The sequence below is a fragment of the Mus musculus genome, chromosome 5, assembly GCF_000001635.26.
Source record: "Mus musculus strain C57BL/6J chromosome 5, GRCm38.p6 C57BL/6J".
Classification (NCBI taxonomy): domain Eukaryota; kingdom Metazoa; phylum Chordata; class Mammalia; order Rodentia; family Muridae; genus Mus; species Mus musculus.
In genome coordinates this window covers 145,996,707-146,014,264 of record NC_000071.6, presented here as the reverse complement: position 1 = coordinate 146,014,264, position 17,558 = coordinate 145,996,707, and the positions used below count along the sequence as shown (strand labels likewise).

Genomic DNA, 17,558 nt, shown 5'->3' with positions numbered 1-17,558 from the left:
GACCTCAAAGTCTGTATTTTTGGTGGTTTTGAACTTAGCTCATAGAATTCTAGTACTTGGGAATTAAGAATAAGTAATTCCTGATGCAAAAGATGGAAACAAATAATAGAAATGTCTTCCCAAGGTGAAGTGAGTGATTGGCAGGTGTAGAGTGTTTCATGGGGCTCAGAACTCCCTGTGAAGTGGTGACTTCCTTTCAACAGCACTTTTAGGTGATCCCTTCCTTTCATTCTAAATTGCATGTGTGATCTGACTTCCTGTTTAAAATCTCAGTCTATACCACTACTCAAGCCCAGAGGTATGTCTTCACACTCCAGCATAGAAATACCTGGGCAACACATCCAGGTATCAATTTCTGCCCTGTTCATTATGATATTAACACCCAAGGTTGTTTTTCTAATGTCTGTTATTTTATTTTTTATTTAGAGTTGTGTGTGTGTGTTTAAGGAGGTGTAACCCTGTTGGTGGAAGAGGTGTATCATTAGGGTTGGGTTATAAGATTTCAAATGTCCAAGCCATACTGTTAGCTCTTTCTGCCTGGTGCTTGTGCATCAAGAGATGTGATCTCTTGATGTTTTATGTAGCTGTTTATGTAACTATAGCTTTGCTCCACCATTGTCTGAATTAGGTTTTTATTGCTGTGAAAAACACCTTGACTATGGCAACTCTTATGAAAGACAGAATTAATTAGGGCTGCCTTATAGTGTCAGAGGTTTAGTCCATTATTGTCAAGGCAAGAAGCATGGCAGCATGCAGGCAGATACAGTGCTGGAGAAGGAGCTGAGAGTTCTACATGTTGATCCAAAGGCAACCAGAAGGGGACTGACTCTTTTACACTGAGGAGAACATGAGCACTAGGAGACCTCAAAGCCTGTCTTCACAGGGACACACTTTCTTCCACAAGGCCACACCTCATAATAGTAGCACTTCCCATGTCCAAACTTATTCAAACCACCACAGCCATTATGGACTCTAACCTTACAATACTATAAGTCCAATTTAACACTTTCTTTAATAAGTTGCTTTGGTCATGGTGTTTTGTCACAGCAATGAAAAAATAACTAAGATAGCCCCATATCCCACTACCCTCTCCATCTTTTCCCTGTCCCTAACTCACTGCAGCTGTGGTTGCCTACACAAGGCTTGCAAATGACTGTGCCCATTGTCCTTTATCATCCATGGGTGAAAGGTTTGTGGGCCCCACACTCCACAAAGAGACTACAAGTAGTTCATGGTTTCTGAGTCAATTATATTTTCTTCAATGATGTAACCACTCATATGTTGTCCATGGTCTAGTAAATGATTGCCGACCCATCTTCATGAAAGCAGCCACAATTAAACCCAGTAAGTTACAGAGAGAGAGAGAGAGAGAGCGAGAGAGAGAGAGAGAGAGAGAGAGAGACTGGAGAGGCAGAGCATTAGCTGCTTCTCTGAAGGACCTGTGTTCACTTCCCAGCACCCACATGATGGGTGTCAATCACATTTAACTCTAGTTCCAGAGAAAATGCCACCTTATTCTGGCCTCCACTGGCACCAGGCAAACACATGGTAGATATACATACATACATACATACATACATACATACATACATACAGGCAAAGCACACATACACAGAGAAAAAACACTCCATACTGTTAAAGACACCAGACATGAAGTTCCATCTTGTGTTTAATCCTAACTATTTGAAGAGAACAAGTAAGCACACAGAGACAGTCACACAGTGTGGATCAAAGATGGATGGGAGATGGGAGATTCTGGCTGTGCACAGGTTTTGAGAAGCTGTGGTTGGAATGGGGCAGAGATCACGGCTGTCCTAAAGCAGGTGTTCTAAATATAATAGCTCCACATACTTGAAAATGGTTAATTTTCTGTTGTGCTAATATTAATTCCTTTTAAAAAAATCTCAGAAGTATGTGGTAATAACCGTAAGACCCCACTCTGGGGCATGGTAAGGTCAGAAACACACCCAAGGGCTCTGCTCAGCCTGAAGCTTCTTGATGACTGGTCCCGGATGGAGCCTTAAAACAGCACACAAGCTTTAGAGCTGGTTGTATAAACTGATGGCTTATTAGGAGGAATGAAGATGAAGATGCTAATGTCTAGGGAGGTGGCTAGGTGTCCAAAGTGATTCCCACACAAGCCCAAGGACAGAAGTTCAAATCCTCCAAAATGCCATGTGGGCATGTCGACATGTCTGTAATTCCAGCTAGAACAAAGAAGGCAGGGGATCCTCACAACAAGCTGCCTAGTAAGACTAACTATATTTGTTCAGTTCTGGGTTTTACTGAGAAACCCTGCTTCAATGAATAAGATAGAAGAGTTGGTGGAGATGACATTATCCTCAGGCCACCCATACACAGGAATGCACACATCCATGTGTGCAGACACACACACATGCATGCACTCAAAAATAGGAGAAACATTAATTAATTAAAAAATTTAGACACAGCACCTCACAATCAAGAATTTTTATACATTCAGTAATGATAATTGCAATGGTTTAAATGTGTACCACACTTGAGTGGTTTAAAACTAATCTTAGATATATTGTGTCTAGCTGATGGAACCTCCCAGTGGTGCTTATCTACTGTAAGTCTCTGCTCATGAATGGATTGGTCCCATTTTTGTAGTCACAGCTCAAGGATATAGGACTGTATTCTTGAGGAGATGATGTGATGACCCTTCACTTCTTTCTCATTCTCTGTTGTCTTCCTACCTTCAGTGATAGAGTGATAAAAAAATATGCACTCAGACCACATGTCTACCCCTAGACTTTGGACTTCCTAACCTAGGTAATGAGGAAATCATTATTCCACAATATCAGCAGAGAATGAAGTAAGATATGAATTTGATGTTTAACCCGGGCCATTCCCAGTTTGTGGGTTTTTGAAATTTGCCAACAACTTTTGATTTCTCCTCTAACCCTTGCTTTCACATGCTTTCTGTGTTCCTGGTGCCTCTGAATACCCTGGTTGGAATAATGGTTCTTAACTTGTGGGTCATGCCTTCTTTAGGAGTCAAATAGACCTTTCACAGGAGTCACCCACAACTAACTATTAGAAAACACAGATATTTACATTATCATTCATAACAGTAGCAAAATTAGTTATGAAGTAGCAACAAAAATGATTTTATGGATGGGGTAACCACAGCATGAGGAAAGCTGACAAGCACTGCTCTAGAACATCTTCCTTTCTGCTCAGATGATTGGCTCAGGAACTCACAATTTAATAATGGCTACTAAGATGTTTGTGGTTCTTTTTTTTAAATTAAGCCATTTGTATAATGTGTGTGTATTTAATGTTTTCTTGTTGCAAATGGTAACCAGTTCTCTTAACTTCTGCCTGCCCTCCTCTCAGTTTCCAGCAGAGCTTCTTCAAATGTCTTTCCCAACTTTTTCTCCCTCAGTTTCCCAATGGTCTGCTTAAACGTTTCCTTCACAGCTATCCTAATGCTAGCAAACTCCAAGCCATAACAACTGTTCTAGCCTATCTGCTCAGCTCAGTTCCTCCCGGCCCAACTGTCTTCTAACAATGTCTTCACTGATTGCCTTCTCTTCTCACTCTGCTAGCCCCCACCCCCAGTCTCAACTGGTGTTCTTATATCCTATCCTATCCCTAGAAATCCAAGAGGCAACCAACAATGAAAGTCATAGAGTCAAGCAGATTAAATTGCTAAAAATTTTTAAAGGGCCAGTTGGCTAGAATTGGGGATCCTTTAAAGGGCTAGGCACAGAAGATAAACCACACTACAGCCATTTTGTAACAACTTGTGGCTTTGTTAGGAGTACTTTAGAAGGTGTACAAAGAAATATTACTCTCTGTAATGCCAATTCAACCAGGAGGGTACTCAGGAGGCCATTTAAAGACAAGCACACATTACCTACAGAATTCTAATTCATCATAATTCTACCTGTTTCCTGCCTTCTTGGTTCAGTCTTAAACACCTCTTTCACTTCTTTCTGTCTCCTTGTCTTTAAAGTGATCATAAAAACTCCAGCATAACATATCCAACAGACTGGATAAGGACTATTAAAAGAGACATATTAAAATATATTTTAAAAGAGTGATTTATTGTAGATGAGACATTTGTATCAACCTTCCTATCCAAGGCACAGAGAACCCTGCAGGAAAGATGAGGGAAAGAATGTAAGAGCTAGAGGTTGGAGAGGCATGTCATGGAATGTCCTAAAATCTACAGAGAAAAACAACTGAGTTGTGAGCCAAGGAAGCAGTACAGAGTGGCAAGTGAAGTTCAATTGTAGGCTTCACATCTTCCAGAACCAGCAGGAGCTTTATTGGGAGAAGGCCTTGAATAGGTAAAGATCAGTAGATATAGTTTAATTGTGTGGACTTAGTGTGTTTTGGAATTTGAAGCACCATAGACACAACTACAAATCAGAAGGAAGTAGTGCCAATAGATGGATTTGAGCTCCTGAAAGAACAAGTACACACAGAATATAAGCTCAAAGGTCAGAGTAAGAAAATGCATGACCTTATTTTGGCACTTTGACAAATGCCAGGTGGAGAAGCCACACCAGACCTACAAGTTCGAGCATTGTGCAAGTGGCCCTTGTACTGGCTGAATCCCTGTAACCTCCTCCTTTCCCAGCAAATAAATAGACTGGCCTCACTAGATGCCATCTAGGCCTAGCAGAGGATCCCTGCAAGACTCTCAGCTGGGAGGGAAACTTGGAGGCCTGAACTGCTAAAGGAAAGCTAAGATGGAGCTCATCCCCAACCTTTCTATAGAAACCTGGGTGCTGCTGGTTACTAGCCTGGTGCTCTTCTACATGTAAGTAGCTGTCCAGGCTCCTCCCCTATCTGCAACTGGAAATGAATCCCCCTTTCTTTTCCTGTTGAAACATCCAAAGAGATAATGGAGGGGAAGCTGAAATCAACATCAGGTAATTCCTACCAATATCATTGGCCATCCTATGGGCTTCCACTCAGAACTCTAACCTTATGAGTTTTGACAAGACTTGCCCATATAATAATACAGGTGGCTCTCAGTCTATACTTAGACTAACCAAAAATTATGTGGCATTATAAACAATTGACTAGTGTCCTGGCTAATTTCTAACTACCAGTTTGACAGACAAAACCTAAAATTACATAGAAAGAGTTTTGCTTGAGAAATTGTCTAGGTCAGGTTGACCCTTAGGCAACCCTGTGGAGGATTGTCTTTATTGGATGTAGGAAGACCCAGCTCATTGTGGGCAGCAGCATTCCATATGCAACTATAGCACATACAGACACACACACACACACAGACACAAACACAGACACAGACACAGACACACACACAGACACACAGACACAGACACACAGACACACAGACACACACACACACACACACACACACACACACACACACACACACACAACTGGATGAAAGCAAACAAGCAGATACCTGTCTATTCTCTCTGTGTTCTTCACTGTGACTGGCTATTTGAGCTTCTGCCTTGACTTCCCAGATACAATGGACTGTTACATGGACTTGTCATGAGAATAAACCCATTCCCCTCTAAGTTGCTTCTCGTGTAACATTTTAGCACAACAACAAAAATAAGACTAGCACATTAGCAACCATGGCCTTTCCAAACTTTAAGAACCCTTAGAACAGTCTGGTTGCTTAGTCCCCCCCCCCTCACTTTTTCTTTTGTCAGCATAAGTGATGAGTGACTAGTTACCTGTGGATTTGGGTGTTTCTTGCTTCCATTTGTCACACCTTCTAATCTGATTTACACAATCCCCCACATGGTAACTGTTCTTTCTTCTGCTTCTGTGATAAACTCCATGACCAAAACCAACTTGAGGAGGAGAACGTTTTATCTCACCTTCTCTTACAGTCCCTAGAGGCCAGGGCATGAACCAAGGCATAAGGCTTGGATGAACACTGCTTCCTGTCTTGCTCCCTATGGCTCACTTGGCCAGCAGTCTTATACCACCCAGCAGCACCTGCCTAGGTGTGAAACTGCCTATAGTGGACTGGGCCTTCCTACATCAACATCATTCAAGAAAATACCCCACAGACTTGTCCACAGGCCAATCTAATAAAGACATTCTCTAATTCTTTCAAGTATGTTTGCCTCTTCCCAGATGACTCTAGCTTGTGTCAAGTTGATTAAAAAAAAACCTAATAAACACAGTACCCCAGCAATTATAGAAAGGTCGGCATCCATAACTCTCTTTTCTTTGACCATTATCCAGAACTCTATTATTTTCTCATATCATGTTTCCTCCTTGCAATATTGAAACCACTTAACACTAAATGTTTTTGTTATTTTCTTTGAATTTTTTTTTAAAGCAAAAAGAAGTCTGGTGGTTTGAATATTTTTGGTGCAGGCAGTGGCACTATTAGGAAGTTGCTTCTTGTGGAACATTTTAGCACAGCAACATTAGCAACCATAACCTTTCCAAGCTTTGAGAATCTTGAGAACAGCCTAGGCATTGTAGGAGAAAGTGTGTCATTGTGAGTGTGGCCTTTAAGACCCTCATCCTAGCTCCCTGGATGCCAGTCTTCTCCTCACAGCCTTCAGATGAAGATGTAGAACTCTCACCTCCTCCTTCACCAACCTGCCTGGATGCTGCCATGTTGATAATGCCTTGATGATAATGGACTGAACCTCTGAACCTGTAAGCCAACCCTAATTAAATGTCCTAATAAGAGTTTCCTTGGTCATGGTGTCAGAGAATGGTTCACAGCAGTCAAACTCTAAGACAAGCAGAGAGCACAATCTTGCAGGAGGAATCTGTTACTAGTCAGGCCTTGTTGAGGTGTTCCTTGGTGATTCTTTAGTGCCTGTGTCTTTATGCAAATTCTTGACTGTATTTGATAATGTTTATGAGTTTCACTTGATTTGTAGCAAGTGTTTAGAAATTGCATTGGGTGCAAGACTCACAACTAACAAAGAGAGAGTGGACTAGCGAGATAGCTCAGCAGTTAAAAACATTGTTTTTTCAGAAAAATCGGGGTTTAAAACCAGTTCCCACATGGTGGCTAACTGCTGTTCCAATAGCTCCAGGACTCTCTTCTGCCCTCCATGGCCACTGAATATATGTAGTACATAGACATTTGTGCAGACAAAACATTCATATATATAAAATAATTAAAATTTAATTTTAAAAATGAGAGGAAAGAGGTATTATTTGCATGTCTGAAACATGTATATGTCCATATTTTATGCCATATACTTAATCTGTTATTGATTGGAAGAGCCTGACCTTCTGAAGTTCCTTTGTCTTGCAAATCAAAGGATTCTTGGGTCAGATCAACCCTGTATACAAAATAAGCATTTCTGCTATATTTTCTAAGTTTGTTATGATCAGACTTCCCTTGTATGAAAGCTTACAGTAATCTGCAGAATTATATCTATCAGTCTTGCTTCTTCTCCCACATGTACTATGTGTCAGTCATCCTGGAGTCGGGAAGTCTTTAGCATCATGAGAATTTAGGATGTGTTACATCATCAGTGTCAGCAGCATTGCCCTATGGAGCACCTAGCTTAGTAGAACTCTGTACACATTGAGTTGACATATACAGGAAATAATCTTCCACATTTATGACTGTCTTAGTTTGGGTTTCTATTGCTATGAAGGGACACCATCACCATGGCAACTCTTAATAAAACACTTAATTGTAGCTGGCTTGCACTTTCAGTCAATTATCATTATGGTGCTGGAGAAGTAGTTGAGAATTCTACATCTGGATAAGCAGGACAAGAGAATGTCACTGGGCCTGGCTTGAGCATCTGAAATTTCAAAGCCCACTTACTCCCAATGACATACTTCTTTCAACAAGTTCACAACTCTTAATAGTGCATTCCCTGTAAGAATGTGTAGGCCTATGGGGCTCATTTTCATTCAGACCACTAAATTCCACTCCTTGGCTCCCATAGGTTTGTAGCCATATCATAGTCAAACTTTGAAAGTTCCCATAATCTATTACAGTATCAGCACTGTTTAAAGGTCCAAAGTTCCAAGTTTCTTCGGAGACTCATGCAATCTCTTAACTTTAATCCTCTGTAAAATCAAAATAGAAAAGAAGATTACATATTTACAAAATATAATGGCACAGGATATACATTACCATTCAAAAGGGAGGGGAAGGGAAGGGAAGGTAACATAATGAGGAATTACTGGACAAAAACAAGACCAAAAACCAGTTGGGAAACCTCCAAACTCTGCATCTCCAACTCCTTTCAGCTTTGTTTACTGCAACACATTTCTGTTTCTGTTATTCATTCTGCTCTTTTAGCAGCTTTTCTGGGCAGATGTCCCACAGCTGTGGCATCTCCAACATCCTAGGGTCTCCCAGGCTGTCCCGGCTTTACGAAACTTTGCAGCTCCATACAGTGGTCTCTCTAGGCCTCTAAGCAGGGATACCTCTGACAGATGCCTGACCTCAGCAGCTTCCCTTTGTCATGGAGGGATGTGGGGAATTGCAGGCTGGTCTCCAGTTGAGCTGAGGTCTGACCCCTGATGGTCATAATTCACCTACATGACACGGTACATTTTCCCTCATGCTCCTGGAACTCCGGCCTCTGCCTAAGTTATCTCCCACCACAGCCCCCACAGGAGAAGCATGGTCAGTAATCACATAAGCAATGCCCCAAGCTTCTGACCTTCTGGCTAAACTCCTCCCCAGTTACCTAGCAACAGTGAAGACCACAAAAAGGGGTGCTCAGCCCCCACCACGCTCTCTTACTCTTACTCCTTTGTCCCCTCACCTCTCACTTCTCTCTCCTCTTCCCTTTCTCTTTTTCTTCTTCTTCACCCCTCTCTCTCCCGTCTCTCTTTCCCCCTTGCATTTCTATAATAAAGCTCTTAAACCATAGACAGTCTCTGCTTCTTCAAGACCAGCTGCGCACTCTGGTCAGTGTTGGGAAATCCTTCCCTCATCCCTCTCTCCTGCAACCCTGAGGCTTTAGAAAGGTAGCTCTGGAGGGGTCCGCAGTCAGGGGGCTGCCCCTTTCTCTGCCCCCCACTGTGTGGGTCAGGCATGCTCACCTGGGGCCTTGTGGATAAGTGCCCAGCAGTCTCCCCGCATCCGCCTGCCCAGAGTACAGGAACTCTGGTTGGACATGGCATATTTTTCCTCCCCAGTTTTTCCCGCCCCCCTTTTTGTGTTCCCAACAGCTGGTAACACTTTTCTTCTATCCTTGACGCTAAAGCCAGAACAATGTGGCTGAAGCTGCCAAGTTTAGCTGCTTACTGGAGTTGGAACATGCCTTCTTTCTTACTATATTACATCTTCACCAGCTTTCTGTACTCTGTGGGTTGCTTTACTGCCTAAGCTTGGCTGTCCTGGAACTCTCTCTGTAGATCAGGTAGGCCTCATACTCAGTGGTCCACCTGCCTCGGCCTCCTGAGTTCTGTAATTAGAGATGTTTTCTTTAATTCCTTCTCACAAGACGGAAGCCTAGCTGGGTGAGGTCTTGCACTGAAGTCACCACTCCCTTTATTCCACTTAGCATCAGGGTCTTCATTAATCTGTTTTTACTTGTTCATGCCCTTTCCTTAAATTGTTCATTTGTAGTCTCCCTTGCTCACTCTGTTCCTTTTCATAAATCTGCATAAGTGTGGCTACAACCAACCAAACAACTTTCGATACTATGGTGTCTGGAAATCTTTGCCAATGCTGTTAATCCATCTCTTGGATTTAGCCTTGGATATTTTTTGGGGGGGGGGGATACAGGCATCATGCAGCCGCATTCTTTGCTAAACTATTACAAAAACAGACTCTAGGCCACATATTAACATTCTTCTCCTTAGAAACATATTGAGTCAGACCTTCACAATTCAAATTACCCCAGTACCACTGTCTTCCGTATTCCTGATAGGATGGCCCATGAAGGTCAACTTAAAGCATTCAGCTGTTTTTTTTCCAGCATCCTAGGGTCAACATTCAAGAGCATGGTTTGCCCTATTATAGCAACATCCCAGTCTTTGGTACAAGAGCATGGTTTGCCCTATAATAGCAATATCCCAGTCTTTGGTTCCAATTTATGCCATAGTTGGGTTTCTATTGCTGTGAAGGGACATCATGGCCCTGGAAACTTCTAATATTGAAAACGTTTAATTTGGACTGGCTTACAATTTCAGGGGTTTTAGTCCATTATCTTCTTTGTGGGAAGCATAGGTAGACATGATGCTGGAGAAGGAGCTGAGAGTTCTACATGTGGATCAACAGGCAGAAGGAATAGATTGTGTAGCTAGTCTTTGCTCAAGCAGTTAAAGCTCAAATCCTGCCTAGAGTGACATACTTTTTCCAACATGGCCACACATCTAATAGTAACACTTCATATGGGCCTATGACATGCTATTTTCATTCAAACTGCCACCCTGACCATCATCATGATAAATAAAATTCTGTCTGACACCATGACTCTTAGATGATTTTCACCAATTGGAGGTCCAGATTGACCCATAAGATGAATGGTCTTTAAACAATGCCTTGGCCATTAAGGGAACATACTGGAAAGTAGCCTTCTCTATAGCTTAATTCAACCAGATTGCAAGCCAGAGAATCTTGGGAGTCTCTGAAATTTCTCTGAAGCCAGTGTCAGTCATGAACTCAATTGTCATTATATGGACATAAGAGCTCCATGACTGATTTCAGGTCTTTCTAAAAAGGCAATTTTCAGAACTGTGAGAGCCTCTAACAAACTTCTGGCTTAGAGAAAAGCAAACACATAAGTCTCTGACCAGTCTGGAAGAACAATACCATAAGGTCTCCTTGACCCTGTGGCACTACATACATTCAGTGATGCAAATAAAAATCCCCTTTTTTATCTAATGAGAGTTATTGTTTCAGGAAATTTTCTAAATGGACAAGAGCAAATGGAACACCCTGGGAAGCCTTGAGCCTGAATCCCTGAGAATCTAAAATCCAAATCTGGGGCTTTTCATCAATGATGCTTTGGTGGACTGGAAGTACAGCAGCTTCCACTATCTCTATCCCATCATTTTTATGGGAAGGACATTGGAGAGGAGAGTAATTGGGATTGTAGGTGTTTTGGTTTTTACTCTTATTTGCCATTTAGATGTTACAATTTGGGTTTGATTCTTGCAGTTCCTGAGTCATGACTGACACATGTCTATATATATAAACTTATATTTCTCTGTTACTTTACAGATATGGGACCTATTCTCATGGCTTGTTTAAGAAACTAGGAATTCCTGGACCAAAACCTCTACCGTTACTTGGCACCATTTTCAACTACTATGATGTGAGTAGTGTTTAAGCTCCTTCATTTCTCTCTGTATTGATTGACTTTTTTTGAGATTGTGTTTCTCTGTATATCTGTAGCTGTCTTGGAACTCACTCTGGAGACCAGGCTGCCCTGGAATTCAGAGATCCACCTGCTTCTGCTTCCCAAGTGCCGGGATTAAATGCAGGTGCTATCACTACCTGCCTGTTCTTTCATTTCCTATAGTTGCAATTTCTTTCACAATTAGATTTATCTGTTTTTATTTAGGGTTATGAGTATTGGTCTGCACTTATGACTATGCACCACATGTGAGCCTGGTGCCTGTAGAGGTCAGTAGATGATGTCAGTTCCCTGGAACTAGAGTTACAAATAGTTGTAGATTGCCATGTTGGAGTTGAGAACTGAACTTGTTTCTTCTGCTATTGCAGACACTACTCTTAATTGCATAACTGTCTCTCCAGCCTCAAAGTTTTGAGTGGGACTTATGTGTGTGTTACAGTGTCTCACTATATAGCCATCTTGACTTGGAACGGTACATGTAGGTCAGACTGGCTTTAAACTCTTAAAAGATCTACCTCCTTCTGCCTCCGAGTGCTGGGATTAAAACATGTACCTCCTAGGGCACTGGGATGTTGGCACATGCCTTTAATTCCAGTTCTCTGGAGGCAGAGGCAGGCAGATCTCTGTGAGTTAGAGGCCAACCTGATCTACTGAATGAGTCCAGCACAGCCAGGGCTACACAGAAAAACAAAAACAGAAACAACAACAAAAAATCAGGAGGAGGTTCTGTGGTGTCAGAAGTCAGAAACAGTGTGTTCAACTAGGAGAATGCTTTAGATGTCTTTAGATATCTCTAATAAGAACTTGCCTCTGCTCCACCTAACAGGTGACTCAAACAGATACAGGCACCCATAGCCAAACAGTGGATGGAGCTTGGGGACTCTTATGAAAGAATAGGAGGAAGGATTGTGGGCTCTGAAGGAGATAAAAACTCCACAGGAAGACCAAGAGTGTCAACTATCCTTGGGGAACCTGGAGCTTCCAGATTCTGAACCATCAACCAAGGAACATACACAGGCTGGACCTAGGCCTCCCCACATATATGTAGCAGATGTGCAGCTTGGTCTTTATGTGGATTGGAAACAACTGAAACAGGAGGGCTATCTCAAAGTTGTCACCTGTATGTGGGATATGTTCTACTTGGGCTTCTGTGTCTGACCTCACTGAGAGAGGAAGCCCCTGGTCTAATAGATACTTGAAGCACCAAGGTAGGGGGATACTCAGCGAGACCACCACCCACTCAGAGGGGAAAGAGAGAGTGAGGGGAGAAGGATTGTAGGAGGAGGTGACTGGCAGGGGATCAGTGAGTGGGATGTAAAGTAAGCTAAATTTTTAAAAATGAAAATAACATAAAATAAAGAACTTGCCAGTGCTTGCCAGTGAGACAGGAAGCCCAATTTTGTGAGCATTCAGTAATTTGGCCCTAGTTAGGAAGCAGTCAGCATGTAACAGAACAATAACCAGTTTCATTTTCTTTGTCTTTTCAGGGCATGTGGAAATTTGATGAAGATTGCTATAAAAAGTATGGGAAAATATGGGGGTAAGTCTTCTGGAATTTTCCATTCCACATACTAATTAGGATAATGTACTTCCCTGCATGAGGACAGCGTGAGCACACTGTTCTTGTGGTGAAGCCTTTTATTGTGGTACACATCACAGGCAGCAAGTTGAACAGTATGCGTTCAGTTGACAGTGTTGTCTGCCATGCCACCCCCTAAGATTTGGTAGCCCCCAAACCCAAGGCTTACCACCTCTCCCTTCTAATAAATTAAGGCTATGTTTACAACCTTTAAGCACATGTTCAGAAACATGGGAAGTCCTTACAATTCTGTGCACACAGTCATAATTGATGTGAGTTCAAATGTGGTACTGCAGTGCTGTATCCAGAAAACAGTTTCTCTGGAGTCATCTGTTGCCTCTGGCTCTTACAGTCATTCCACCCTATCTGGATCATCTTCCAGAATGATCCCTGAGTCTTGGAAGGTGGAGGGAATGCTGGATTGTTTTATGTCAACTGGACAGAAGCTGAAGTCATCTGAGAGGAGGAGGCCTTAATTGAGAAAATGCCTCCATAATACTGGGATGCAGCAAAGCCTGCAGGATATTTTCTTAATTAGTGATTGGTGGGAATGGTCCAGTCCATGGTGTGTGGTGCCAACCCAGGACTGGTACTTCTGAGTTCTATAAAAAAGTAGGCTGGGCAAGCCTGTAAGTAGAACTCTTCCATGGACTCTTCATCAGCTCCTACCTCCAGGTTCCTGTCCTGTTTGAGTTCCTGTCCTGACTTCCTTCAATAATGAACACAGATACGGAAGTGGAAGAGGAATATACATTTTCTTCCCCCAACTTGCTTTTTGGTCCTGGTGTTTCATTACAGCAATCGAAACTCTGACAAAATCAGGGTATGACAGCAATGTTCCATATAAGATGAAGACTCCACAATCTCTTACTCTCTGCATGTTGAGCAGTTGTGGATCTCTGTGCTAGTCACCATGTTCTGTTAAAACAGCACTTCTCAACCTGCATGTCTTGACCATCATAAAACACATATTTTCTGATGATCTTAGGAACCCCCAACCATAAATTTACTTTTGGTGTTACTTCATAACTCTAAGATTGCTACTGAAGGTTATCAAAGTTCATAAGACCATCAGAAATATGTGTTCTCTGATGGTTGCAATCCACAAGTTGAGAACTATTGTGCCAAAAGTAGCTTCTCTGTTGAGAATTGAGAGATGTGCTGATCATCTTGTTAGGTCCATGTAGTGTTTCATTCTCCTTCAGTGTCTATGATCTCCCTAGCTACACAAGATCAAGCCATACAAATTTGCAGCATGGAGTGGGGATATGGTCAGAAAGTCCCACATCTAGCTGAGAAGGTGGAAAATCATAGCTTGATAGGAGGATAAAAATTGTTCAGGGATGGGTCCCCCAAACAGGTATCTCATGCTGCAATAGATGGCCCTACACGCATGAACATACTGGCAGAAGTAAGTAGGGTTTATAAAAAGAGAGAGAACACATGAAGTTGGATGGAAATGGTGATGGTGGGGATTGGATCGAAGGAAACGGGAGTTGCCTTCATTAGTCACCAATGGGTCCTCAGCAAAGGATGGGACCTCCTGCCCACTTCCCTCTCCATTCTGGGACTTTTGTCTATATTGAGCTTGTATAGGTCTTGTCCATGCTGTGAAAATCATGGTAGATCCATTTGTACAACTGCCCCATTGTGTCCAGACCAGTTTCCTGGGCATCCTCTGCCTCAAGCTCTTAGTATCTTTCTCCCCAATTCTGCAAGGATCAGAGTGTTGGGAGAAGAATCTGCTACTATCATTCTGCTAAATGGACATAGTATTGAAAGGACTCCAAACTTGTTATTAGACCCATGGAGTAGCTCACCTCTTGGTCTCATCAGCAAAGCTCCTTTCTTCAGTAGATCATGATTATGATGGATATCTTCAACTGGCTAATGTATAGACCCTAAGAGATTGCAGATAGCTCAGTCCTGAATGAGATATCTGTGTAAGAATTTTTCTTTTTGTCCACTAATTAAATTCAAGACAAGGGCTTTGCTAGAAGTATATATGGGTATTTCCTGCCCATCTAATTCTGCTGACACTGAAGAAGAAATTCAGGGAATTATTCAGCCGTGGGTTACCTCCCCAAGGTTAAGTCTTCAGTGGTTTTGTGGAGTGGCTGAGTCAAGGGTGTAATCCTTTCCTGTCAGCACAGATGATGTTTTGGAGACTTGGAGGGGGTGTCATTGTATTGTGAGACACAATAAAGTGGGAGGAGGTTCATTCTCTTCATCACTTCTCATCCATCTTCAGAAACCACAGGCCTGTATATAGGGATTGCTGAGGTGACACAGTCCATAGAGACATTGTGACCAATGCCAGGCATGTGTTGTGTTGCCCTCTAGTGTACTCTAAGTAAATGCTTCTGCAACATCATTACAGACACTGAATAGCTTGTCTCTAACTTTCCTCTGATACATACTGTTTTGACTTTTGAGTCATTTTGTAATTTTCTCTAATTTTTTTTTTTTATCTCTGGAGGTCAAACCCAGTGCCACACACTTGAAAGAAAAGGGCTCTACCTCCTCACCTCCAATCCAGATACTGAAATATTTAAACACTCAAGAATGGTATTGGCAATAACCAGGATGTCTTCAAAGGGCTGTTTTGTCCTAATTGCTCTTTTCTGCTTCAGCCATATTAGACTTCCTTTCATGAGACTCTAGTGGCTTCTATGGTCAGAACTTGAACTAGCAGTTCATGTTATGGTGCTTTATACAACTGAGGATATGTACTGTGCATCAGGGCTTGAGATTGAAATCTTGTGTGTGACTCCAGCTGTAGAACTCGACTTCTGAGGTTCAGTTCATTCTGTTTTCCCCTAGGTTTTATGAGGGCCCACAGCCTATATTGGCTATCATGGATCCAGAGATCATCAAGATTGTGCTGGTGAAAGAATGTTACTCAGTCTTCACAAACCGTCGGGTAGGCATCACCTTTTTAGAAATATAAATCTTTACTATTATTTCAGTCAGTGTTCTATTGCTGTGAAGAGATACCATGATTACATCATGACTGGCTTATAGTTTCAGAGGTTTAGTCTATTATCATCATGGGGAAAGCATAGTGACATGCAGGCAAACAGTGCTGAAGAGGTAGCTGAAGGTTCTACATCAAGATCAGCGGGCAGCAGGGAGAGAGAAACACTAGATTTGACTTGAGCTTCATCCCTCAGTGACACACTTCCTCTAAGAAGGCCACACTTACTAATCCCTGTCACGTAGTAACACACCCTAATGACCATGTATTCATATATATGACCCTGTGTGGACCTTTTCTATTCAAACCACTACAACATTCCATGAAATTTAAATTTTTGAGATAATTATATAATAATGGTAAAGAGCCACCACCATTCTCAGGCAATTTCTTGGTACTCTTCGTGGGCACATATATATATACATATATACATATGGGCATATATGATATACATATATATCACATCTTATAAATATAGTATAATATAAACATAATACAATTCTGCTTTTTCTACTTTCATTTCTGTTGCACTTAAAAAAGAAAATCTCTGGGAGTTAGAAAGATGGCTCAGTGGTTAAGAACACTGACTACTTTTCCAGAGGTCCTGAGTTCTCTTCCTAGCAACTGCATGCTGCCTCACAACCATTTGTAATGGGATTCAATATCCTCTTCTGGTGTGTCTGAAGACAGCCACAGTATATTCATATTCAGGAAATAAATAAAAATTCTTAAAAGAAAGAAAGAAAGGAAGGAAGGAAGGAAGGAAGAAAGAACACTGACTAAAAGCAATTTAGCAGAGGAAAGGGTTCAGTGACTGATACTTCCAAGTCACACTTTATTACTGAATGGAGTCAAGGCAGGAGTTTAAACAAGAGCTTGAAGGAAAAAAATTCATGAAGAACAGCTGCCTACTGGTTTGTTCAGACTCCTGCTTAGCTTGCTTCCTTATAAAGCACAGGAGCTATGGATAGTACTGCCCCAAGTAGACTGGGCCTTCCTGCATCAGTTAGTAATCAAGACAATCCCTCAGACATGCCCACAGGCCAATCTGAGGTGGGCAATTCCTTATTCAAGGCTCTCCTCTTAGATGACTGACTCCAGGATGTGTCAAGTTGACAAAGTTAACTAGGGCACAACTGATACACAAAAGGGGTTGACATTGATACTCTCCACAGCTCATTAACATTTCTCTGATTTGTGTTTGCATATGTGAATCTCTCTGCTGATTGTCACATTTTCTAAATATAAATGTGACATCTATGCAGTCAATGCAAAGGACTATCCCTTCTTCACCATGGAGCTTTCTCTTGTACATATTTTCTAGTGGCCATGTGTAGCCTGGTTTTGTTCCTCACAGGGCTTGATTATTTTTCTTTTTATGCACGTGCTTTTGGGGTCAAGTCTGATTATACTTTGTTCAGTACTCTTCTTTTAATAAGGTTTCATGTGACCCTGCCTCAACCTTCAACTTCTCAAATGCTGGGGTTCCCAGTATGTGCCACCCCACCTGATTTATGCAGTGCCGAGGATCAAGCCAAATGCTTCATGTATGCCAGACAAGCACTCTGCCAACTGAGCTACATCCTCAGCCATGCCTACCACTCTTCTCTTTTTTAAACAAAACATGCACGTAGTTTTATACTTTACATTAACATCTATGATATATTTGTACTTCAGTCTGTAAAGTATGAAACTCAGGTATAGTCTCATGTTGCACCATCTGTAT

General features: G+C 41.8%; 1 protein-coding gene across 4 annotated transcripts in view; it reads left to right on the top strand.

Annotated features, from left to right (window-relative positions):
- Positions 1-4,620: 4,620 nt before the first annotated feature.
- Positions 4,621-17,558, top strand: part of Cyp3a25 (cytochrome P450, family 3, subfamily a, polypeptide 25) — a 32,453-nt gene continuing 19,515 nt past the window's right edge. For 2 of the 4 annotated variants that reach the window (XR_003955679.1, XR_003955678.1), the window contains exons 1-4: positions 4,621-4,795; positions 11,141-11,234; positions 12,764-12,816; positions 15,679-15,778. Coding sequence is in view for 1 of the 4 variants with exons in the window: in NM_019792.2 (NP_062766.2) it covers positions 4,725-4,795; positions 11,141-11,234; positions 12,764-12,816; positions 15,679-15,778 (318 nt within the window). In the remaining 3 variants the exon portion in view is untranslated. The remainder of the gene's footprint in view (positions 4,796-11,140; positions 11,235-12,763; positions 12,817-15,678; positions 15,779-17,558) is intronic. The other 2 variants (NR_030782.1, NM_019792.2) reach the window with 2 other exon arrangements.